Here is a 25079-nt window from a genome sequence, read left to right as displayed (position 1 = left end):
CTGAGAGCAGAACTCGGAAATGGGAAAACATGAGCATGTTTTATGGTGAATTTTAGAAGAGCTCCTCGCCTCCTATTTCTCCTGCCTGGCCACCGCCTTTTTTCTTCCTCCTTTGATTTCTGTTTCAGCTCAGCTATTGCAGTAAGGATTAAATTGTAGGTTTAGCATCCCTGTTTTAAAATAACTCCCTTACTCTGCTTATGATAATGGCAAAGTAGATTACCGTTGCAGCCGTTACAGATAGAAGACTTATTGTAATGTGCAACAGCAAAGAAGCTGCCCCAGGACTAGGGGAGGTATTAAAGAACTTCTTCATCAGCTTCGTGTTTCCAGCTATTGAGAAGCTGTGCAATAGGTAGCTGGAGACACAGCTGGCTGAGCTCTGCTTTGTTAGGCTGGTGGTCAGACTGGAGCCTGAAATGCTTGCTCCTGCCTCCGGTTGGGACTAGGGGTTTTGCCCTTGAATTTCTAGCACAGAGGGGTGGAGGCACTGAGTGTTTCTGGGGGTAGAACTTCTGGTTTTGGAGAATAAGGAAAGAGAAAGCACACTGCAGCGAGTGCCTCAGGAGGAAAGACCTCCATAAGCTTAGAACTTTGCTTTGGTCTTGTTCTCAGGGCAGGGGGATTTTAGGCAGTATGGACTCAAAGGATCTGTAGGAGCAGCGTAAGTACGGGCTGTTCTGCCGCGTTTCCTCGGCTGGCTTACCTTGGGGCAGCGGTAGCATGGGTGGTGTTTGGTTTAGGCTTGAGTACGAACTGAAATCCTGACATTTTTAAACAGAATACATACTATACAGTAGAAAAGGGATCTAGGGAAATGCTTTTTAAGTTTTAGGCCTCAAAGTAAAGGTGCCATTAAGAAAAGTTGCTGGAGAAATTGCACTCATTCACGTTTTCTACAGTGTCTTAGGAATTCTTTCATAGGCTCTGCTTTGTTTGTATATATGTACAGACATAAGTATGCACTGTCCTTAGTGAATGTACAGTGAATACAGAGGTTATGTTCCCCCTGAGAAGAACTGCCCAATAATAAGAAACCATAAATAAGCATTTTCTGAGGCCAACTGTGAGGTAGTCTTTTAGAAATTGGGCTGTAACTTATGGCTATTTGTCCTCTACTGCAGCTGAAATTTCTATCAGCCTGGTTAGAGCATGTTCAGTATGCATTTCATAAACTGTGCTGGCAGACTTTGGCTTCTCGTTGCAAGTAAAGTTTAAAAATTTTCTTAATTTGATATGTGGATCTTTTGTTTCCTCAGGTGACAGTCCTTAGTTTTATGCATGTAGCAGGAAGGCGTGGAGGTGTGTTGTGATCCAGTCTGATCAAGCCTGGAATTTGTGTCTCCCTTAATTCAGCAATGGCTGAGGTGGTTTATCCTGGATTATATTGTGAAATTATTATTATTTTCTTTTTCTCCCAGGTGCTATAATAGATTTATGTATTGGATGTAGTGTATTCCTTTTTATATTCTGGTCTAGAGGAACTGGGTTTAGTGTCTCCTGCTTGAGGTAGAAATTAAGGATACAATCTGTGGAAGTCAAGGGTACAATAAGATGATATGTAATTGGGGAAGCTGTCCAGACTGCCCTAGCTTCAGATGTAATTTTGCAGCTGGGCTTTCTAAACTGAGCTAATACTTCAAATATGCAGCTAGGTACTGATGGGATTTTCAAGTACTTTTCTACCTTCTCCTTCAGCACCTACATTCTACAGAAACGTGGCCATTAGATTCTTACCCTTCCAAGTAATTTCTTCTAAAAACTCATGGTCATTTTCTTTCATTTTTAAGATGTCATCATTACTTACAACTCCACAAATAATATTTCCAAGAAGATTTGAATTTTTCTCACATTCAGAAAGCTTTCCAGGTTATTCAAGCTGTTAGGTTCCTTGTAGTAAAGCAATTTAGGTTAAATATGCCTTTTGCAAAGGATGTGAATAGCTGAAATTGCAACTGAACTGCAAGTGTAATAGCATGAAAAGAAAGTTAATCTTTTGTTTAACTTCTGTAACTTCTGTATTTGCTACACTAGAAGCTGTCATAACCCCATTTCTTCTGCAGAAGTGGATTATTTACTTGTGATAATAGCCACATAAAATCATTAACATGCTGTCATAAACAGCTGTGTTATAAGTGTTGGTGACATAAATAAAATGTCCAACAAGAAACTGTGATTTACAAATAGAACACAGTTGCCTTTGGGAGAAGGGAAAGGAACACATGTTTCTAAAATAAGTGTTCTTGCATGCATTGTAAATACACTTCTATGATATTACCTATGTTCTATGGCAAAAGTGTCCTCTGTCAAAATGCAGCTTTTGGTCCAAATTCTGATGTGCTTCTTCCAGTAACTGAAATCAGAGCATTAAGACAGATGAAAAACAAGTCAGGGTTTTACTACTCTTCCTGATGTTATTAGACAATACATTTTAGTCTAAGTTCTTATGCTGCTATTGTTACTGTGCCTGAAGTACTCTCCAAGTTGAGGCTTCCAACTCTTGCATTGTCCTTTGTTAAATTTTATCCATTTTTTTGAAGCCACAACTTCTTTGTTTATGTGCTTTGAAGGAAAATCTGGTACCTAGTTACTTCAGTTAGTGAATGAGTGGAACTAAGTACTTGACAAGAAAATTAATTTCTATAAAGAAAATGCCAAGTGGCTGTTTATGCATTATTATTTATACATTCTTAGGAAGCTTTGATTTGAGACCTAAAATAGAAATTAATCTTTTTCTTAGAGCTAAAAGGTTTTTTGAATCTTTTTATCGCATAAATTTTTGTTTTTGTTTGCTCTAATGAGGTAAAAGGATTCATTTGATGATGAAGAAGAAAAAAAGTAATTTTTTGCATTAATATGCAGCTCTTTGAAAACTCTGTTCCCCATGCACTGGTGCTCAGAACAGTGGTGCTGTCGCTGGCATGGGGTTTGGTGGAGGTTGGGGAGCAGCCTTGTCTGTCTGGGAACACCTCAGAGACGCTGCTCCTGGACAAGGTGGGATAGGCAAACCAGTGATGTGTCAGAAACTTGGATTCTGTTATGAGATTTTGGAAACTACTCTGATATTTCTTATTCAGGTATAGTCACTGAGACTTGAGAAGACTGTGTTGTCTAGAAATACAAGTTGTATGTGCTTTGCCCCATTTAGAAATTATTGGAAAATGCTTGATGTAGTAAAGACCACTTTGTTTTGAATTGTGCCCTTTGGTGTAACTTCATCCACATGTTCTCGAGCATTTAAATGATTTTTCTACTCTTCAGCAGGCACCCTGCTCTGAAAGCATCTCCTTGTGCCTTTACACTCTGATTTATCCCCTAACTATAGAAAGTTGATTGGTTACCAAAGTCCCGCACAAGAATTTGGTCCCTGTGTTCTTGCAGCAGGTGGAGACCTCAGGTGTTCAGTGCTGGGGTGGGATTGGTGTGCAGCTTGCAGGGTTGGCACTCTCTACACCTCCCCTGCCTCTTCTCTATACAAGGGATGTGCTCATATGGTTTTTCTCTTGCTTCCTGCTGGAGAGAAGTGGCCAGACTGGTTGACAGTGAGGAGAACACTGTTCTGGTGAGGTGGAAGATGGTCCAGAACCTTAAGGTTCTGACACTGTTTCTGATAGATGGTCAGATGGCGGCCATGCATGCTTTCCTCTCACTTGTTTGCTAACAACAAACAAAGAAAGGCCCAATGCTGTGTTTGTGCTAGACACACTGAAATGCATTTCAGTGCATGTGGCCAGAGTAGGTCCTGTAATCCATTAAATTTTCCAGATAAACCCCAAGAAATACGGTGGTTTTATGCTAATCTCCACCTCATGTGTATACAGTTGTACAGATTTTTAGCTTTTCTCTATCTCCATGTTTGGCATGTGAAAGATCTGTTTATCTACAGATACTGGTTTTGTAGTGATGGGACAAAAATATAATTTATGCTTTCTGTGTGTGTGTGTGTTAACGATTTGCAGAGAAACATAGCTTAATTTCTTACAGTGTTTGCCAGCCGTATCTATGGTGCCTCTGGGCATTGTATGGCAGCATCTTATATTGAATTTCTGTAGCTAATATAGTATGTTTCTTCCTCCATAGAAATGTATAACCAATATTTACTCCTTGTTTTATCGTTTTGCTGTTTCAGGTTCACAGATTAATACTTTTACATCATTGAGGTTCTTGACTGAGCCTTCAGATGCTGTCACCATGCGTGGAAGCAATGTGCTGTTGAACTGCCTAGCAGAGTCGGATCAAGGAGCTCCGGTTATTAAATGGAAGAAAGACGCAGTCTTCTTAAACCTGGCAGTTGATGAACGGAGGCAGCAGCTGGCCAACGGATCACTCTTGATACAAAACATAGTCCACTCCAGGCACCACAAGCCAGATGAAGGTCTCTACCAGTGTGAAGCATCTCTAGAAGGCATTGGAGCTATCATCAGTCGGACGGCGAAGGTCATGGTAGCAGGTAGGGAGAAACATTCTTACCTTTTGGACTGCTGGAAATACTCTTTGTGAGAAGCTTTTAAAAAATAAGAGCAGAAAATGTACATAAAAGCACTTCAAGTGCTGTGGGTTTTCTCTTTTTCCCCTCTTCAAAAGAAGTAAAGCTAGATAAGACGCTTCTGCGACAGTAATTTATTTCTGACAAGGTATTATTCTTGTTTAAATATGTCTAATCACCTCTTTGTTGCTTTGAGCTATCTGCTGCATATTTATTGTCTTCAAAATAGATGAAACCTCTGAAGCTGGAAATTAACTGCTTTTTCTGATGAATTGAAGATCACCAAAAAAAAAAAAAAAAAGCCAAACTTCCGTAGGGCACTGAGTGTACAAATTTTCATGGTTTAGGAACTTTTTCATAGGCAGGAACTCATTATGCAGCTTGCTGGAATTGGCAGCCTCTTTGTATTTCCTTTAAAGCACTTCTGTAGGTACACGGCAGAAATAACAGAAGTCTGTTACCAGGGATCCAAGAACACTTACGGTTTCTCATTGACTTAACAGATACATTTGTGAAAGGTGTTTGAAGATTTAAAGGGGTCTTTTGCCTCTTCATCAGCCTGTAGAAGCATGTAGCAGGTTCTTAATAATCTAATTATTGGGAAAAAAATAGGTTTGGAGATCGTTCAAATAAAATCTACAAAGGAACCCAAAATCACGTAGTAACTGATACCAACTTGAATGTGCTAAAGGTCAGAATAATTTTCTTTATGAACATTACTTAAGAATTTTATTAATTCTAAGGGGGTGCTTTTTATTCTACTCTCTGTATGGATGGAGCTACTGTGTATTGCTGATCTCCCTGATTTAGGTCTGTTAAAGAATACCCTGGCTGCCTTGCCTTGACAGGGGTTGAACAGCCATCCACAGGTGTTAACTTAGTAACCTTGGGAAAAGAGATTAAAATATTCTTTTATGCCAGGGAGATGATTGACACTTACAGCCTTTAGTGCACAGGTGAGCTATGAGTTCATTCGGGTGCATTGGTTATGTGAAGGAGCAGCTTGTGCTGCTTACATGAGGAAAAGTTAAAAGTCCATCTGTGTTGAAGCTTTCAGTCTTACCTTGCTGAGCTCACACAGCCCACTGCGGGAGATGCACTCTTCTTCAGGTCTCCAGGCACCTAGTCTGTGCACTACCTAGTCTGGCTGTCCTGCCACATTTTGAACAACATGGGGATGTAAAGTAAAATTGAAATTCAATTCAGTCCAGTTCTACAACTTTTTTCCATCCTGTCTTCCTAAACTCTAACCAGTTGTACTAGGAGGGAGTCCAGGCAGCTTGCTTCCTAGATGGTCTCTCCAGTGTCCTTCATGAACTTGGTGCCTTTTCCAGTGTTAAGACCCTTCAAACTGAAGATCAATTCACCTTCTCCAAATCTTTTTCTACCAGCTAAAAAAGGCATATTTTCTTATGGTATATGTGTGTCATGGTTTAGGCCCAGAGGGTAACTGAGCCCCACTCAGCTCTTCACTCACTCCATCCCCCATCAGAAATGGTGGGGGGAAGAATATGGAGCAGGAATGACTCAAGGAATCCATCTGAGGACTGGGAGGAGTCACTCACCCATTATGGTCACAGGCAGGAGACAGACTCGTTAGGGGAAGTAAAAAGAAACATCACTAACTCAAACACTAACAAGACAGCACTTAACAGACAAGGTGGGACAGTGGGAAGCGCCACCACATCCCAAACCCCCTTCCCCCCCTCACCCCTCCCTCCTCCCCGGGCTCAGCTCTGCTCCCCATCTCTCCCCCTCCTCCCCCAGCGGCGCAGGGGGCAGGGGATGGGGGTCACAGTCAGCTCCTGCTCCTTCCTGCTCGGGAGCTGGGGGGAACGCTGCACAGCCCTCCCCTGCTCCCCAGGGCTCCCCTCTCACTGCAGACAGTTCTCCACCAACCTCCTCCGGCGGGAGTCCCTCCCCACGGGCCGCAGCCGTTCCTGAGCTGCTCCGCCGTGGGTCCCCCCGCGTGTTCCAGCCCTCCCAGCACCGAACCACCACAGTGGGGGCCGCTTCTTCCCTCAGAGTCCTGGCCTCCTTTAAGCGCAGCCGCCTGTCCCGGGGTGCAGGTTGGCTTCCACTCCACCGGTGACCTCCCTGGGTGGCGGGGGGTGGCCCTGCCATCTCCCCATGGGATACAGGGGGCTCTGCTCCAGCGCACCCCCTTCCTCCTCATCCCTTCTTCTGACCTGGGCATCCGTCCTTCTCTCAACTTCCCCTCACAAGTCCCCTCACCCATCCCAGGTTCCCCTTCTTAAATATGTTATCACAGAGGTGCAGCTGACTGGCTCAGCCCTGGCCAGAGGTGGGTCCAGCTTGGAGCTGGGGGAGCTTCGGGAAACTTCTCACAGGGGGGAACTGCTGGAGCCCCCTCCCCTGCTACCAAAAACCCCACCAAAGAAGCCCAGCACACTGAGTAAATGGGTAATAAGATACTTGGCTCTTTCATAATTTACCTCCTCCCCACCGCTCTTCTGTCTGAATTTCTGGTAACATAACCTCACATCCTCAGTAGTGTATGTAATTCTGTGTTATGTTTCCTACCCAAAGCAATGGAGAGCCCCACAGATGCAAAGAAATTGGTCACTCTCCTATCAAGTCACCCTCAGAGGTAGCCCACAAAGCTGCACTTTGTCAAGTACGGCTTTTTTCCAGTTTGTTATTTGGCCTTGATCTTGGTTGTTGGCAATCACTAACTAATAAAATCACTCCAATGATTCTTTTTAGGTGAATGCACATACGTGAGTGTTCCCTGTTGTGCTGTGCCCAGCTCTAATTTTGAGCTTTTCATAGGAAGAACTGCACTTTGCATGGTAGGCCCTGCTCTGGTATCCCTGCAGAGACGGTGGGGGGACCTACTGTGTTCAAGAACGATCTGGCTGAAACTGGAAGAGCTGATAAAGATTTCTTAATTGGAAAGACAGTGAAAAGGACGAAAGGCAATGCACACAAACTGAAATACTGAATACTAAACATAAACATTTTTCTTACAACGGTAATCACACCATGAAATGGGTTGCCCAGGCGTGCTGTGGAGTCTCCACCTTGGAGATATTCAAGCCCCAGCTGGATGTAACCCAGCACAACCTGCTGGTAACTGCCCCTGCTTTCTGCAGGCCACCAGACTAGACAGTCACCATAGGTGCCTTCTGACCTTGGTCACTCTGATTCTTTCCCGATTGCGTGAAAAGATTTCATATTATAAGGTGAAATACAAGATGTACAGCATTTAAAATTGGCAACAAGTTCTTCAAGTAGAAAGTGGTATTTTGCGCTCTGAAGGACATGTATTCCTGAATGAGCAGAATTTCTGTGGTATTTTTTTTATGGTGTTTTATTTTTTTTTTTTTTTTTTTTGAGGGAATGACTGTGAAATGTTGGCAGAACATCACTGACTTAAGGCACTGGCAGATGGAAACACGACAGAGTAAGGGAGAGAGGGCAAAAGGAGAAATGAAGGTCTCACACTTCAGTATGTTGTGTTAATCATTGCTTGGCAAAGCAAATAAGATGCCTATGTTCAGAAAAGCCTCCTTTTACGGAGATGAGGATTGGGATAGGATAGTAAACACTTGAAAAGTGAATCTTTCTGATCTGTTGTATGATGTACAAGGTGTTGCTGCTAAACAGACTTTTTCTGGACAGCTTGATGCTCTCATCCAAAGGAGATGATGATGGTACGTGTGATTGCAGTGTCCTGATGAGTGGAAGATGGTGTTTGTGTCAACAGTGCATATCCTCATTTCACTTAGTCTCCCATTTCTGTGCAAGATTTCATTCTTTTAAAGGAAGGATCATGAGCTTTAATATTTCAGGCAGGTTTTAGGAATAGATTCATTCACTGAATTACAATCTAATCTTGGGTAGTGTCATTTTAAACTATAGGTCTGTTCACAGCATTTTAAGTACTTACTGTGCTGTTTGGCAACATAGAATACATCAACATTTATGTCTTTGGAGGTTAAAATTGCCAAACCACTGGTATGCATAAGGGACATATATCTTTCTTGCAGCAAAGACTCTGAACGTGATTTCACCACACTTTTTAAAGCATTAACAGTCAATAAAGCAGTCACTGCTAAAAGGTAAGTCAACTCTGCATGGAACAGACTGCTCAGGGGTACTGAAAGTATATTGCCCTTTTAAAACCCTTCCCCTTATACTTTCATGGCTTAAAGTGCTTTCAATAAAGAAAATGTAGCAAATGAAAACTGGTTTTAATCAGTTGAGAATTTTATGCATGAAGCCTGCCATGTATGGGAAAATACACCGTTTCTAAGAACTTCTCAAGGGTCTTTACAGTCTTGACGTGCTCCAGCTGTAAAAGTGTTCCAGGCTGAAAGGGAAATGAGAGCACTGGAGAGAAACCAAGAGCCGCTTCCTTCTCTAGCAACCTACTAAAACTCCCTATTTAACAGACTACTGATTATTGGTATTTCTAGTAATTGGTAGGATTTCAGATAGAAACCACACTACCTTGTCTTATGTCTCTGCAGACTGTTGCAGGAACAGGCCTTCAAAGGTTCTGGCGTTACTGTCAGTCTGAAACCTTAGTCTTTCAGCGGATGATAAAAAGCGGAATCCAAGGTTACTTTATAGTGAAATTCCTGCACTATCGTCATCCAGCCCTTTGGTGAAGACCTGCTCTCTGGCATGATGAGAGAAGACTCTTTTGTGTGTGGTTGTGATGATTTAGAACTAGAAAATGATTTATGCTGAAAATTATAATAATTTTTTTATTGTTAAAAAAAAAACAGCTACAAAACAAACACCCCTCCACCCCCTGCACCCCTCCCCCAAAACAACAAAAAACCTGAATCAAACAATAGATAAGGTACATCACAGCTATAGATCCCTTTAGACCAATGTCCTGGCTTTGGTAATCACCAGTAGTAGATGTCTACAGGCTATATGAACAGTGTATATCCATAAAGCTCACCTGAATACTCTGTCAGTCATCAGTGTGGGATGTGTGTCAGTAAATTCTTATTATGCATGTAACATTTGGACATCTAGGTGCCTTTTAATTATTTCTTTCTTCAAGAAATTTGCCTTCCTTAACCTTGAAATCAGGGTTATTCTGGAGGAGGGAAAAAAAAAAACACCACTAAAACACACTAACAAAACACGTAGAAGAATAGTTAAGACATGCTTTGTCAAATAAGTTGAAAATATTCCCTTTATGATGCAGTCAGTGGAAAAGTACATCTGGCCAGTGTTGTCCTTTGAGGTCCTGAATGACTAAATTTTGTGAAAAAAGTTTTAATGCAGTGTTATGGCAGGTGTCACAGGGTGGCACCTTACATGCTGTCTCACTAAACTTCTCTTTTATTGTGGAAGGAACTTTCTGGTTGTTCTGAAGGTTAACATCAAGGGCAGCAAAAGAAAGGAATTCTCAAATTGTTGCAGCGACTACATTTGTTCTGGGAGTAAACTGTTGAGCAAGCATCACAGGACAAACAAAAAACATTTGTCATATTTCTCCTTCTGCTGAAAGTTGGCCCTTATGCTCCCAAAAAAAACATCACTCAAGCAACAACTGATGTCAGGAGCTTCAAATGATTTAAAATTATTTCAAAATGGTGTTTGACACCATCAGGGTGTTCCTCAGCTTTAAATGCGAGACTGCTGCCCATGGCACCCTGTTTTACCAGGTTGTTTCTTCAGTATTAGGGAAAAAAAAAAAAAAATCTGTGGAGTGTTTTATAATTGTGCTGGTGAGAATCAGAACTTTGCTGTGTACTTGTCTAAACAGAACACCAGCAGATTCCGGAGAGACAACGTAACTGGACTTAAAATTACAGCCCTATGTTTCTTGTGACTACACTTTGTGCTGTATTGATGTTTCTGTAACAGCACTGCCAGACTTCAAGTAGTGGAGGACCAGTTGTGAGGACAGATGTTGAACCCAAGGTTAAAATCTTGCAGATGTGAAGAAATTTTAATCCCCACTTGGGAAAACAATGAAGCTGGAACACTAAATTATTTTTTCAATATAATAAATCCACTGATAATTCTAGAAGATTGATTTTAAGTGTACACAGAATGGCTAAGAAATTGTGAACTACGATGTTGGATACTATTGCCTACCAGTATTTTTGGATTTTAATGAAGTAAGGATGAAGATGAATCATTTGGAGTGGCACAAGGAGATAACACTTTTAAGAAACTATGGGATAAACACAGGAAACCAAAATTTGGGAAATACTGTATTAGACAGAGTAAACAAAACATGTTCTGAGTGTTGCACATTTTTCATTCCCTAGATCTATAATAGTCACTTTCCTTTTTTATGAAGACAGAAAATTACTTCCAGAAATTAATCATTTGGGCGGTATAACTTGATTTATAACAACTAAAATTAGCCAGTAGTGACTTAGTATTTTTTTTTCATTCCTATCTTTTTTGATTCCTGATCACAGGAGATTTTAGGCTATTTAATGTGAATTCATAAACCATAATAAAAGTGGTAAGCAAAAGTAAAGGAAAATCTACTTCCCTCTCAAACTCATTTTGGAGCTCCAGAAATTGATTTTCTTGATAAATGGTAAAATAAATAATAACAAAGAAAAGTCAAGTCTTAAATCTATAGAACAGATGTTACAGCTGGAAAATTTGATTGCAAATATCATCCCTTGATAGTGGATTCAGCAAAATAAATGGATATTTATGAACTTTTGGCCGACAGGTTTTTCTCTAATATGCATTTTTATATTTATATTTTATATAAAAGAATATGGCACACAGTGTGTACAGCACCACTTAGGACAAATCAGGAATTGGTTAAGTCTGGTGTTTAAGGACTAGCTAGCTCATTTAGATTTTTTTTTTTCTCTTTTCTTTTTGCTACATGCTATAATAATATATGCCTGTGGGACCATTTTTTACATCCCTTGATGACCTACAGTGCTTAATAGTTTTTTTGCTTAATGGAATGGACAATTCCCGAGTGCTCACTCCTGCTTATCACTGCTTAATGTTCCTTTGTTGTATTTGTAAGATCCACATGCACCACTCCTGCACAAATGTATACTCTGTCATGCCATTAAACCTCATTAGCACGTTTGTATTTAAAAGCAGATCTGAAGTGTGAAAAGGACTATCAGGAAATCAGGTAAATATTTGACTCTTTACATGCCACTCTCTGTTTTGGTCCCAGTTTTTTCCACTGTCTTGTGTATAAAACACATCTACTTTCCCTGATGTAAATGGAGGTGCGAGGAGATAATCAACCAAAAAAATAAAAAAAATCAAATAAAATGCCCAGCATGTCCAGTTAAGGTAGTTGTCCTTTTGATGTGATCACTGATTTTTTTTTTATTTTTTTTTTTAATTGAAACGGTCATTTTCAACATTGTTGATAGTTACTGCTTTGACTGTGTAAGGTGAAAAAGCTATGGGGAAGGTTTCTGTTCTGTATGACCACTCTAGTGTAGCGGGTTTTGAGTTACATCCTTAATTCCTCTATGCATTTGTCCCAACTTCAGTCTTGTGGAATTTCAGTGGCTTCCCAAGGTGCCTTGTATTCAGAGCTGCCACAGGCTGCTCTCCTTTTCCCTGTTAAGCTATGACGGGATTTCTCAATGCAGGACACAAGAGCTGTAGGTGATGGTTTTACTTTCTTGGGAGTAACTTTAACTTATAGAAGAAGGCAAGATATTCCTACCTATATTATTTCAGTATTTAATTGACTATTGAATATCAGAACACTTATACCTTGAATATCCACTCCAGTGAAAATTCAGGAATAAGTAGCTGGATTCTTCTGGTGACTGGCTGTTATTTGTAATTGCAGCTGTCACTAAGCACCATGTGGTTTTGCAGAGAATTATCAGCTTTTCATAGAATGGGTCCACTGACTTCTAGTGCTAATAGGAACGTGGCAGCCAACTTCAGCCCCATCACTGAAAATATCGAATTCTTTATTCTGAACAGGTAGAAGCAATAAATAAGCTTTGGACTATATGAAGCCAGTCATCAAAGGCTGTTGGGTGAAGAATCGGAGAGAAAGTAGGCACAAATAGAAAGACGTAGAGAAGGCTGAGCATTATATTTAGGTATAATCTATTCTAGATACAGTGCAACTAAGCAGATGTTTTGCTTAACCTTCACTTTGAACATGCTACTTAAATATTTAAAGGTAACAAAAATACTACAGTTACTTAAACAGGTATTTTATTCTTTCATAAAAAATTAGAAGTAAAATATCTTCAAATGTGCTAAGAATCCAGCGACTTGGGGGTCCCTTGAACATGAGGGCAAAGAGGAGCATGTCTGTGACATCCCCTATGGTGTTCAATTAACACCCAGTTCTGGCTTTCACTCATTTCTCTATTCCAACTCTGTACCTCCTCCTTAATTTTCATTTGTTTTCCTGGGTGTGATATTTTTTTTTTTTTTTTTATTTCCACAGAAAATCAATCTTTCTAACACTGTACCTTTCCATTAAGCAGGCTAACCTGATCCCAATCAATGTGAACTGGGAATAGCTCCACCACAATGTTCCCCTGCTTTTAAAATAGTAAGTGAAGAAGTAGGACATGTTTGGAGATACATGTCTTTGCTAATTTTCCACCTTATGTTTAAGTACCTGAACACCAACACAATAATTAGCAGAAACACTTTCATCAGCTTTTAATTTTACTTTTGTTGTTGACTTTAAAGTTACTGCAGTGAGTGACGTGGGAGAGGCAGACTCCCAAGGACTGCTCCAGTCAAACATCTCTTGAAGTGTATCCATGCGCGTTGCTCTTGGGTATGCTTTCTGTCAGGAGAGGGAATAATTAACTCTATATTTAACACAGGAATGAAAAGCGATCTGTTCATCTGCATTAATGCTGCGAGTCCCCTGGGACTGCGAAGGCATACCCGGGCCCTGGTTCCCATTCTGTCACTGCAGCAAAGGTTCTTCTGGATTCGTAACCATCAAGGCTCTGCTCTGCCTTCCCTTCTCCTCCCCTCTGAGGACTGAGCGGAGGAACAGATGCTTCCTGCCAAACTTACTATTTCACATGCTTATTTTCCACTCCTAGCAGAGCAGAGGGTATTCAGCAAGCTTGCATCAGTGCAAGAGAAACGCCGCGTTGCATCCTGTTTTGTCTCTCCAGTTTAGTGCTACCTTCTGTTGGCTTGAGCAGCTCCTCCCGATGATCTGTGCTGCTGGGACGTCTCGTAGCGAGGGCTTAGAGCTCTGCGGGGAAGGTGCCGCCAAGGAGATGGCTGGGCATCGACAGTGGTGTCGCTTATGCCAGCTTACATTATAACTGCATGTATTTTGTGCCTACCAGTATGCTGCTGTGCCCCTTCAACACCCTCCTTCGCAGCAAACCGTGAATGCTGAGACAATGCTGAAGCAATACTCCCGTGGCTTGGTATTGTCTTGTTGCTTCACCTTTCTCTCTTACCTGCCTGTCCGAGTCTCAACTTTTACAATAGGAGCAGCAGATGTCTTTGGACAGAAGCAAGTTTTTATTTATTTATTTTTTTAATGGCCTCTTCCAAGACTAAGGCTGTTGTTCAGTACACTTCGTTGTGCTTGGTGTCTTTCGGTTGCACGGCGTGGATGTGCTTTTACTCCTGTTGGCTGCTCCTCTGCAATTTCAGGCAGCAAAATGCAGTGAAGGGCTGATGGCAGCAGCCCTGCGAGGGGGTTGCCTGCCTTCTTGCAATCCTGTGTTGTCATACTTCTAATGGCAGGATTGCTGGTACTTATGACACCTAAATACCTAGGGATAAAATGGGACCTTTGTAATTTTTTTTTTTAAATGGCCATCAGTGAGGCAGAAATTATTTTGCTCATAAAAATGGAAGGTTGAAAATCAGTAGCTAAAATTATAAAATTTGTGTCGACACACTGATTCTTTCATTGTTTCCAATTTCATGACTTTATCAACCTGTAGGAGACTGACACGCCACAATAAAAAAAAAGTGTTTGAGAACTGCATTACTGTACAATATTCCTTTAATTTGGGAGTGTGGTGATAATAGAAACAGTGTTTTCTGCACTGTGTTCCCATCTACTGTTGGGCTGTTGAGAAATGCTTGACGAGAATGCATGCCACAGCAATTCCTGCTCTTCCTACCCTCATGCTGCATAGAAACATGACTTTAATTAGCAAAATTCATTTAGGAGAAAGGTTTTGCTTCCATTTTTAGTTCCTGGCAGACATTTACTTAGACTGAACACGAGGAGATTGGATTGAAAAAGGAGCAGCCTTGGTTGGCGAGGGCATGCAGTTTTAGTGAATTAAAATAATGGGGTGTAATAGATCATAGACACTGGAGGTGGCCATCAGCCTGTAGATCATCTGACCAGTTTGCCTTCCAGGAGAGGATTGTTCCCACAGCGTGCTTGCTGATCATCGACTGCTCTGGTTTTATAAGACGCGGGTGATAACTCCTACAGCCTCCCCTGAGACCGTGTCCTACCATCTGATAGATCTGTTGGGATGCGTTTTCTGGAAATGAAACCTCAGTTTTCTTGGTGTTGTCATTTTTTCCTTTATTGCACAGGACAAAGGTGCTTTTAGGGTATAAAGTTCTAAGCCTGAAAACAAATGCTTGACTCGTAAGTTCTTTTGAGGTATAAACTAACTTTTTGGGTTTTTCTTCCAGATGTAAAAGTACCTTTCAAATTTCTTGTGTTCTTGGGGCTGCTGTGACAGAACAGGTGATAATTGATGCAGTAATTTTAGCGAGAAAAAAAGCCTTTGTGATTATCACCTTCCCAGACCCCGTTGCTTGTCTGAGATTTGCTGAAAATCTTTTTACTCTCTGCTGCCTTTTTTCAGTGTGTCCCCTTCTCCTTTAGTCCATCTCCAAGTCTTAGTCATCTGAGCAAAGAAGGACCTACCTACATGTAGTTCCTGGTGCTGCCAGCTTCAAGCTGAGCCTTTTGGAGGTAATTTTCATTTAGGAGAGTTTCTTCTCCCTTTCCTTGCTGTTGTGAACAACTCCCCTTCTCTGGGCTGGCAGGGCAGGGTGAGCAGGGTCTGAGCAGGGCAGTGGGGCTCAGACTTACTGCACTGTGCATGCCTCTGGTCTTCCTTGCCTCCAATTATGTAATCTACATTTTCAGGGGCTCTGGACTTGCTAGTTTTCTAGACAAAAAGGATTATTTTTTTTTTTTTTTACATTAAAAATTATGGTTTAAAATTTATCTTTATGATCCTTTTTTGTTCTTTGGAAGTAGCAATGTTCATACCTGAATTTGCAGGGGTCAAAGTCCTCCACCTGTGTTTCCTATGAGCCTTTCTCGGTGTGATGTACAAGTGCTTCAGATGTATTTGTCAGCCTATTGCTACAGAATATTTTGCAGAAACAGAAATAATGCTATGAGAAACAATACTATCACAGTATTACAATTGGGGGAAACAAAGAATAGGTCTTTTTAAAAAATGAAATAAAGGGAAGCTTGCTTCTGTTTAGACGCTGACATTTGAATTTGCTGCCCTGAAATTCCTGCTCAGCTGCTGTCTGACCATAGAGGCACTTAAAGCCCAAAGTTATGGCAGTTTTGACCTCTGAGTTTCCTCGGTGTGTGGTTGCTCCACCCTGTGCATGTCTGCTCAGCCCTGACAGTGCACAGGAGCAGGGTGCCCCTTTCATTTCTTAGTTCCATGGAAGGGAGACATTCCTCTGCCTTTCTTCCCTTGATACTAATTGCACGGTGGGTTGTCCCAGCATGTGCCGTCTGGGCAGGCAGGATCAGGCCCTCTGTGGAGAAGTGATGGCCACCAAACCTGGAGGAGCTGCCACTGCCGCTTCCGTGCAGTGCTCCAGGTGGAACCGTACACAAAACGACAGCGGAGCAGTCAACAGCCTTATCCAGCCTGGTTGTGTTTCAGTGCACTGAACAGATTTTCTGATGTCCAACTGAGATCATCTTGAATATTAAGGAATCTGATTTAGTCCTTCTATTTATGACCAAGAACAACAGAGGGATCATAATTTCTTTAATTACAATCTAGCACGTTAAAAATCTGTTGAACCTCTTGCTCAGATTCCTTGTCCTTACTCTTACTTTTTCTGGACTAAATAAACCTGATTAAACTGGCATATTCAGCGTCCTCCCAAATATCTTGCTGTTTTTGTTGCTTAGTTGGATGTCCACATTATACACACTTATCCAACAGCAGTATCATGAGTGTCTTATTGTACAAGGTAACAGGAAAAATGTAGAAGGTTATTTGTATATACTTTAACAATAGATATTATGGTGAAGTTCTTCGAACTCTTCTTCCAGGCACTGTAATAATGCAGTTATTACTTACAAGAGTTAAAACATAAACATCTTGCATGCCTAATATAGAATAAACAATCAGAACTTTTTCCCAAGAAAAGCCTAAAGTGTAGAGCCAGTAAAAATGGATAATTTTATTAGCTGTATTTATCTTAGAAGATTATAGAAGAACAAGGAGGTATTTCTTTGGAAGAGCTTTGGCTCCATTTGCTGAAATGTGTTATTTTCTTAACCATGAACAGTTCAGTGTAATTTGATACTTACATTTCAAACTTGGTGTCATGTAGTTTGGAGTAGTTGGATATAATATCTGGAGTTCACAGTGAACCTAGACTTAAATTGCTCACCCTACATATCCTGAACATTAGGGACCTGGCTCTCGGAATAGCATTTATAATGATGAATTGGATCCTAAGTGTCATTTACAGTGAATGGGGAGAATTAAATGCCAAAGAGTGAGATTTGTAGGAGCGGGTGTGCTGAATGCCAATGTCTGCTGAGGAGGAGTGTGTCTGCAGTCTCATCTCCTTCCTTTACTGGGCTCCAGAGCTGGAAAATACTTTCTGTACTTAAAATAGCACATGCTTGGGCATAGGTGGAATGATTGTTCTTGTTATACCATTGTTAGAGGAAGAAGTAGCCGCGTTTATTTTGTTGAAGCTCTAGCAAATGAAATGGGAGATTTGAGTTTCAGAACTGTTTTGGTGGAGGGGTGAGATCCCATTGCACCCATTCTCCAGAAGAACATTTATCATACTTCCTGTGAAACTGCAACACAGTCCAGCCAAAAGTTCTAGTTTGTGAGCTTATGATGGGGTCCATTTTTACGTGTTTTTAATGAAATCAACTGCAGAGCACTTTGGAGTCTGCCAGATGTGTGCCTGGAAAACTGGATGGTTCTGTGAATTCGGATTATCTCAAGGAGTGTAAACTCCTAGGTGTTCAGAGAGCTGGGTCAGCCAGAGCAGAAAAGCTTTGGGATATACTCAGCAGTATCATTTTAGGTACTAAAGTACATTTTCTAGTGAGAACTTAGTCATCTATACCACTATGTTTTCTTAAGTGTGTCCTGCAGAGTGTTTTTGGCTTGCTTTCTTTCTAGTTTAGCTGACCAAGTTCTGAGTAAGCGTATTCTTTAGATGTCTAAGTGCTATTTTGCCTGCAGTATTTTTCTGATCCCTGTTTTGGATGTGTGTGCAATGCATTTGAGGATGAATACAAATGCAGCAGACTTTAAAATGTGTGTCCATGTGATTTTTCTGCTTTATGCCGACATCTGTACTGCTAGAAGTGCAGCAATCACTCCTGAAAAGTGAGCATGAAACATTGAACAAACATGATCAGATGAGGGGGTGAGAAGGGATTCAGAAGTGGCAAGGCTTTCTGGGTAGCTGATGCTTCGCATCTTTTTTCTCAATAGGTCTTGATTTTTACTTTTGTCCCTAATAAAAGTAATGAAGATGTAGTCACCTTCAGGGATTTCTTTAGGTTAATTTAATTTTCTGTTTGGAACAATCTTGTGACCACCTCGCATGCTCTCTTGTTTCCAATTTAACCTTTCTAATGGTTTCTTGACCTTGCTTACTCGAAATCTATACGTGTTTCTGAAGTGATGTTTAATAAGATGAGAGAAGCTGTTTACAACCCTCTCGTTTGTCCTTGATGACCTCTGTTGGGCAAATGAGAAATAGGTCAGTTGTGATGCCACTGTGTCACTACAAGGGAGAGAGATTTAAATTAGCTGAGTCAGTCTTCAAGTTTCATAAAACACATTATCCAAGCAATTTAATTAAAAGGGGTCAGGTTTCTCTACCCTAGTTGGTGCCTATATCTGACCAAGAGAAGTAGTTAATGTATGCACTAGTTTGGCACTTGATTGATGTGCAGCAGTACAGAAATGCAGGTTTCCAAATTTCTCTGCACGCCATGATTGATGTAGGATGATTACGGGTTTACAAGATAAAATGTGTAATTCTTAAACCTTCTTATTCCATATTTACCAGCAGATGATACAATCCAGCACTGACAGGGGATTGAAGGAATGACATACAAGTCTCTTCCATCTCTAATCTCAGATTCTATGCAAACCTTTAGAATGTAAATTGGAAGCATGTTTTATATTCGTAAATGCAAAAATACTCTTGAAAAGCTTTCACTTTGAAAAGATTATAATGATTAGCATTTATTATGCTGTTGTTTCCATGCAAAAAAGAAAATCCTGCCCAGATCTTACTTAAATTGAACTTTTGTGCCTTGCATAATAACCCTGCTTTAATTTGAATAAGATTCAGAATAAAGTGTCCAGATAGGAAATTAAACACTATATAGAGAAAAAATCCTCATTCAGGCTGCTAAATGCATGTGTCTTAATACACAGACAAAAATGAGGATGTTTACAAGTAAGTGGTATCACAAAGGGCACACCAAAAAGTCTGGGGAAGAAAAAGCAATTTAGGGGAGAGCAAGATGTTAAGTTTCTTAATTTTCTCTACAGCTATAAAATCTAGTAAAACGAGGTGAGTAATTGCATTCATTTTATTACAGTGGTTCCCACTAGTGTAGCTGTAGCTGAGAGTCTGTCAGCATTTCCATTATAAACTCTTATTTTCATGGGCTTATAATTCAGTCCTAAAAGCTCACCTAGGCTGGTGTCTGGCATTCAAGATCTTCAGTCAGAAATTAATATTTCACACATTTGGAAAACAATGTGTTTGGCTGGATCTAAATTAACTAGGGATTGTAAAATGGACATTGCCTCTCTCCCTCAGTCCTATGCTTGTGATCTTGCATAAAACTTTGAACACATAATTTCTGAGTCACTTTTTTGTTGTTAGTGACTATGGTTACTAGTCAGATCTTATAGAAGAAAAATCAAGGCAGAGAATCATACCCCAGGTTATAGAGTAAGTAATGAAATTAAAAGTTCAGCAGGGATATTTCAGTTTCCAGCCTGTTTTTTTCTCACTTTATTTCCCTCTTTAGCTCATTTAAAGCCAACTCAGACACCTTTATATTGCACTGTGCTTTGCAATGCCGTTTTACCTATGGAGCGTTACGAAGGGAATGACTCCACCTTGGGGACAATGAGTCACTGAGGTTTAGGCTTTGCTCTGGTGCTCTGCTTAAGCAGAGACAAATTAAGTGGTCAAGATCTAAGAGAATTCTGCCCCAAAATGTTCAGTAGCTTGGGGTGGGGTGCAGTGACTTGAAAGGCCAGGCCAGGTTAATTCGAGTCCCAGGAGGGTAAGACCTGTCATGTATTGGAAGATATTAAGGACATGGACTTCCTGAGTAAAGGAGATTAATCACAACTTCCAGACTGTTCTCTAGCATAATCTACCTCATGGATTTGATTTGGATTTCTGAACTGCATTGTGGAAGACAGAGTATGTTAGCTATTTGGGGGGAAGCAGAATAGGGACATAAGTTATTTGCCTAACTCTTTCTTGGCTTGCTTTATCCAGATAGCATGTATATACAGAGTCCTTAAATTATGAATTGAAAGAATGTGCCTTATCACGTTTTTAGATATTTAGAAGGTGTTTGAAATGCTTAAAATATATAGGATGTTTCCAGGAACATTCAGTCAGATAAGAACATCTGCAGCTCTCTGGGATCTGAACACAAAATGTATGTTTACCTGGTTGAGAGTAGCACTCACCTCCTCCTGTGATGCTCTCCTGGGATATTGAGCAATCATTGGCTGGACAGCAAAAAGCTATGAAATTGGCTTTAAAATATGAAATGTGGTTGAGTGCTTTTTATGTGTTGTCTGGATTTGGAATTTCAGATGTACTTGTTTCAACTTTTTCCACAGTTGGTAAGATGAGAGAGAATTGATTTTTAAGAGAGAGCAGAAGAGAAAACGAAGCTCTCCTTCAAGTTTTTGTTTCCAGAAGTTGTTTCTTTAAATTTGGATCAGAACTAATAATTAGCTGTTTTTCTTGGTGAGTGTAGATTATTTCATTGGCATATTACATGTTCAAACATGTTTTTTTTTTATTTTATGAAGAACACTAGTGGCAGCATCCATAGTGGACTGAAATTACTTTATTTCCATTGCACTCTGTCTTTTGATAATTTCTGAGATTCAGAGGAAATGTTTCTATGCTACTGGAAGCAACCAACAATTTGGCCAAATTGTCTTATGGAAAAGAAATATCTTAAAAATTATTTTCATCTTCTTTCCATCTCTGTTTGAAATGTTTCATCCAATCTTTTGAATTTGTAGCCTGAACTTTAACACTTTTATGTGTCTTTGGCCTTTATAATTTGTGGATGAAGCTTCTGGAACCGGAATCAGCATGTGAGCTTGTTTGTTATGTACTTTTCAAACACTGAGTTTCCCTTCTACACTGTGGGATGGGCTCTACTTACTAAGGGAGACATTACAGCGAAGGACTTTTAGGCAAATAAAAATGATGTCAGGGAGGACTGAGCTCTTCATAGCCTGGCAGTACCATGTTCGCAGCTATCCTTTCAACAGTGTTTAATTTTACTGTGATTAAAGCCAGACAGTAAACCATGAATATCAGGAGGATGATAACAAGAGGTCAGAAAGGGTACATGGTGAGAAACAATTTATTCTAAGAGGACCCAGTTAAAGCTGTCATGACATCCTATACTGTGACTTTTGCATGAATACCTGATGAAGACAGAAACCTCGCAAAAGGATGATGCCAAAGGCAGAAATTTGTTTACTGGCAGTATTTTCGGTGCTCTGAACCAGAAAGTACTTTGCCAACAAAGGAAGCCTTTATGTCGATTTTTCCTCAGAGCAATATTTTTAACATGCATATTCCTTCATGATTAAGTGGTTGTGTAAAAATGATACTTTCTGACTAAACAACCATGTTCTTTATAGAAGTTGGGAGTTATGTCTTCAGTGACAAAAATAAATGTTCAGTCCTTTCTATGTACTTTAAAAGTGCCCAGCTAAGAGGGAGACCCTTGTTATTCACATGTAAACCAGTAACAGTAGTGATGTGGTGGCGTGCATCACTCAGTAGGACTTAGGGTGGGTATAGTAGAATGATTTAAGTCCCTAGAGTAGGATTTAATTTGCTACTTGATGTGATCATGAAGGGACAAGAGACCTGGAGATTCCTGGGTGGGTTGGGACTTGCACACCCTTGACTATGTAATGATGCTCTCTCCGATGTTGTGGCTGGTAAAACATTTTGGTACAGCTCTTGCTGCTGGAAGCACTGTGAATTGCGAATGAAACGGGTGATGCAGAAGGAAGAAAGAATGCAAGTTGACTTCCCATAGCTCCTGACTGACCCAGGAGATGTAAAAGCTCATGAATTACCATGACAGCTAGTCTAAAAGAAGCCTGTAGCCATGTTGTGAAAGTGCATAACTCTTATTCAGGCGGTAAACCTGAAATAAATGCTTAGCCTCTTCTTAGGTCCCTTTGCACACCAGAGAAGCAGTGTTTCCCTGCATGTCACCAACACTGCTTGCCTTTGGGATGAAGGTTTTTTTTCCCCCTCTGTGTGCAGCACCTAACGCCGATGTTTCCCATCCATGGTTAAAGCTTTGAGTCACTACGTAGTAGCAATAATAGGATATTTTCAAAGGAGAATATTTCCAAGTGGGAAATCCAGTACAGACCTTCACAGTTTAAGGTATGTCTTACTTCAGTGATGGCTTTGAGTGCAACACTATTTCTCAATATGCATAGTGTCTTTTTTTTTTTAAAAAAAAGTTTACAATTTTTATTAAGTGATAATTTAGCGATGCTGAGATAAATGAGTCTGAAGTGTCATGGTGTAGTAGGCAATGAGATGTAAAATTAATTTTATGAAGTCTGTTTCTCAAAGGGTATGAGTTTTTTTTTGCTGTGTCTTATCTGACAGCATAACACAAAAACAGGCGGTATGGGAGAGCTCGTCCTCTCTTCCCGTGGCACCTTATGAACAAGCCAGCAGATTTTAGTGCGGTGCGTCATACAAATCCTGACTACCTTTTGAGTTCACACCTGATTTTCAAGCAGGCAGAGTGTGATGTGAGGAAGCAACATTGTATGTGTGAAGTCCAACAAAAAGGAGATGAAGAAACAGGAGTTGTCATGTTTGGGGTATTTTGTCTGTTTGCTTATTTACTGCTGAACTTGAGAAACTGTGGCAAATAGGGGTGAAATCTGGTCGCCCTACTTCAGCAGGGCTGCAAGACATCCATCCTGGAGAGATAATCTTTTAGAAATAACTTCATTAGGGTCTTTGAACCTGTATCTCCAAATTATTTTGTTAGGTGATGCTTTGGATTTTTTGACAGTGATTTTATAAGTAAATATTATTGAAATAGGTTTTAGCTGCAATAACACTGATTTTTGATAAAACTGTCCTTAGACCAGTTATTTTAGAACTCTGCTAAGGTCAAAATGCTAAAGGCTCCTAAGGGGGTAGGGGAGAGCCTCGTTAAACTCACCATTGTTGGGGTGACCTGATCCTGGGTTTCCCATCCCACAGTGGCCCTGGGCAGTGCATCACCAGATTTCTCTTTCCTTCCAGACCCCAATGAAGTCAAAATGGAAGGTGTTTTTTTGTTTTTTTTTTTTTTTTTTTTTTTGCATTCCATGCAAAAACTGAAATATTTTCATTAAATTTGGCTCCCTGTTTCACTGCGCATAGGGAACATACCAGCAGTTTAAACTTATTTTCTTCCTTATGTTCAGTACAGTATTAAGCTTGTGCTCTCCAAGGCGGTGGGCATGGTCCGTGTGTGTTCTGGGGGGACACTGTGGAGGACAGGCAAAGTGGAGCTGAAAACCCCCAACGTGCAAGCAGGTGCTGGCTCCTTGCAGCACGCTCCAAGATTTCTTGTGGAAAGAAATGGCTCGTTTTGTACCTGGTAACAAGAAGGCTAAGTGAATGTGTTAGGAGAGAGGAGGAGAAGCAATGCAGAGGGGAGAGTGAGCCCTAATTGTGGCAAAGCCTGCAGGGCAGCCTGGCACTGGCTTGCTGGTGCTGCGCTTGCAAGTCATGCCGACAACAAAATAAAGCTGAAAGAGTGTGTATTTGCAGTCTGTGCCCCAAAACATATTTGCCAATGCACTTAATTAAAGCAAAAAAATAACAAAAAATGAGGATAGTTATCCTCAAAGTGAGGTATACTTTTTGTCTGTATGCCATCTGTGATGGTATGTGTGTGAATTTGAGTAAAAGCTCTTCTGCCAATGTTGCCAAATCATCTCCTAATTCACCCTGCGAGGAAGGCGCGGGGGCTTCATTAGCGACCTTCCCAAAGTGCACCATGTAATTGTGAGACTGCCAGTGGGATGCTTTGCTGTGATCTTGGGGAGAAAAAAAAAAACAACCAACCAACCAACGAACAAAAGCCAAACATAAAACAGGAAAAACCCCCAGACAATTAAAAAAACAAAACAAGCAAACAAAAAAACCAACCAACCGAAGAAAAACAAACAAACAAACAAAAAAAAAAAAAACAAAAACAAAAACCCAAAACCCCAACAAGTCATCATAAAGCTTTGGGGATAGGCACAAATCAATACGTTAACATATGTATAATAGAAAAAATAGCATTTAAAGAATAAAAGGGAGTGGGGAAAGTGGGAGTACACTACATTTACTTATGCTGAGGTGTTTTTCTCTTGGGTTAAATGACAGTATAACCCCAGTATAAATATCCCCTTAGGAGGAGGAGTGGAGTCCCTTTGTACAACAGTGTCGTTTCAGTAGTAGGTTGGTTAATGTTGCTTGGGGAAACCATGATGCTGTGTGGGTTTGTAAAAGTAATAACAAGACATTCCTTATCTGAATTTTAAACACATGTATAATAACAGGCTATCTGTAGCAGCCATGCCTGATTATTACAGTGTTTAAGATGAGTAATTTTATAGTTAAGCATTTCTATGTCCTACATATGTTATGGATCAAGTGCAAACTGCTGCTTTTTTTCAGAGAGATGTGACAGCCTGACACTTTGATCATCCTGACACAGCGCAGTTGTATTTATGGGCTGGCAATCATATGTATTGCAGCAAGGGCCGGGGAGGGAGGGGACCAGCTCCAGCAGTAAAAGGCACATCAAAGTGCTGGTATCAGCTTAGGAACAGACAAGCGAGGGGGGAGGAAGGCAGAGACGCTCCAGGCTGCAGGGAGAAGTGGAAGCATTATTATAATGTTGTCTTGGAAATCTGACTTTTCATTAAAATCGGTCAGTGAAAGTCAATTCCCCACCATAATCCTCCCCTCTGCCTCTGGAGTAGTTTTGACAAGATCCGTAATAATCCCGGAGCGCTGTGTAATTTTACAAACTCTGACACAAACAAGTGCTTATCCCAACCCTTGGTAGGCTCTGGGTTTTAGCATAGGTGCAAGTTGAAGA

The 25079-nt window shown here is 40.6% G+C and overlaps 1 protein-coding gene across 1 annotated transcript in view; it reads left to right on the top strand.

The window, feature by feature from the left end:
- DCC (DCC netrin 1 receptor) overlaps window positions 1–25079 on the top strand; it is a 592838-nt gene that overhangs the window by 214674 nt on the left and 353085 nt on the right. The window contains exon 2 of the mRNA XM_042804693.1: window positions 4130–4450. Coding sequence (XP_042660627.1) covers window positions 4130–4450 — 321 coding nt within the window. The remainder of the gene's footprint in view (window positions 1–4129; window positions 4451–25079) is intronic.

Source organism: Tyto alba, unplaced genomic scaffold (genome assembly GCF_018691265.1).
Source record: "Tyto alba isolate M040663 unplaced genomic scaffold, T.alba_DEE_v4.0 Super-Scaffold_42, whole genome shotgun sequence".
Classification (NCBI taxonomy): domain Eukaryota; kingdom Metazoa; phylum Chordata; class Aves; order Strigiformes; family Tytonidae; genus Tyto; species Tyto alba.
This window is presented reverse-complemented; position numbering and strand designations above follow the sequence as displayed.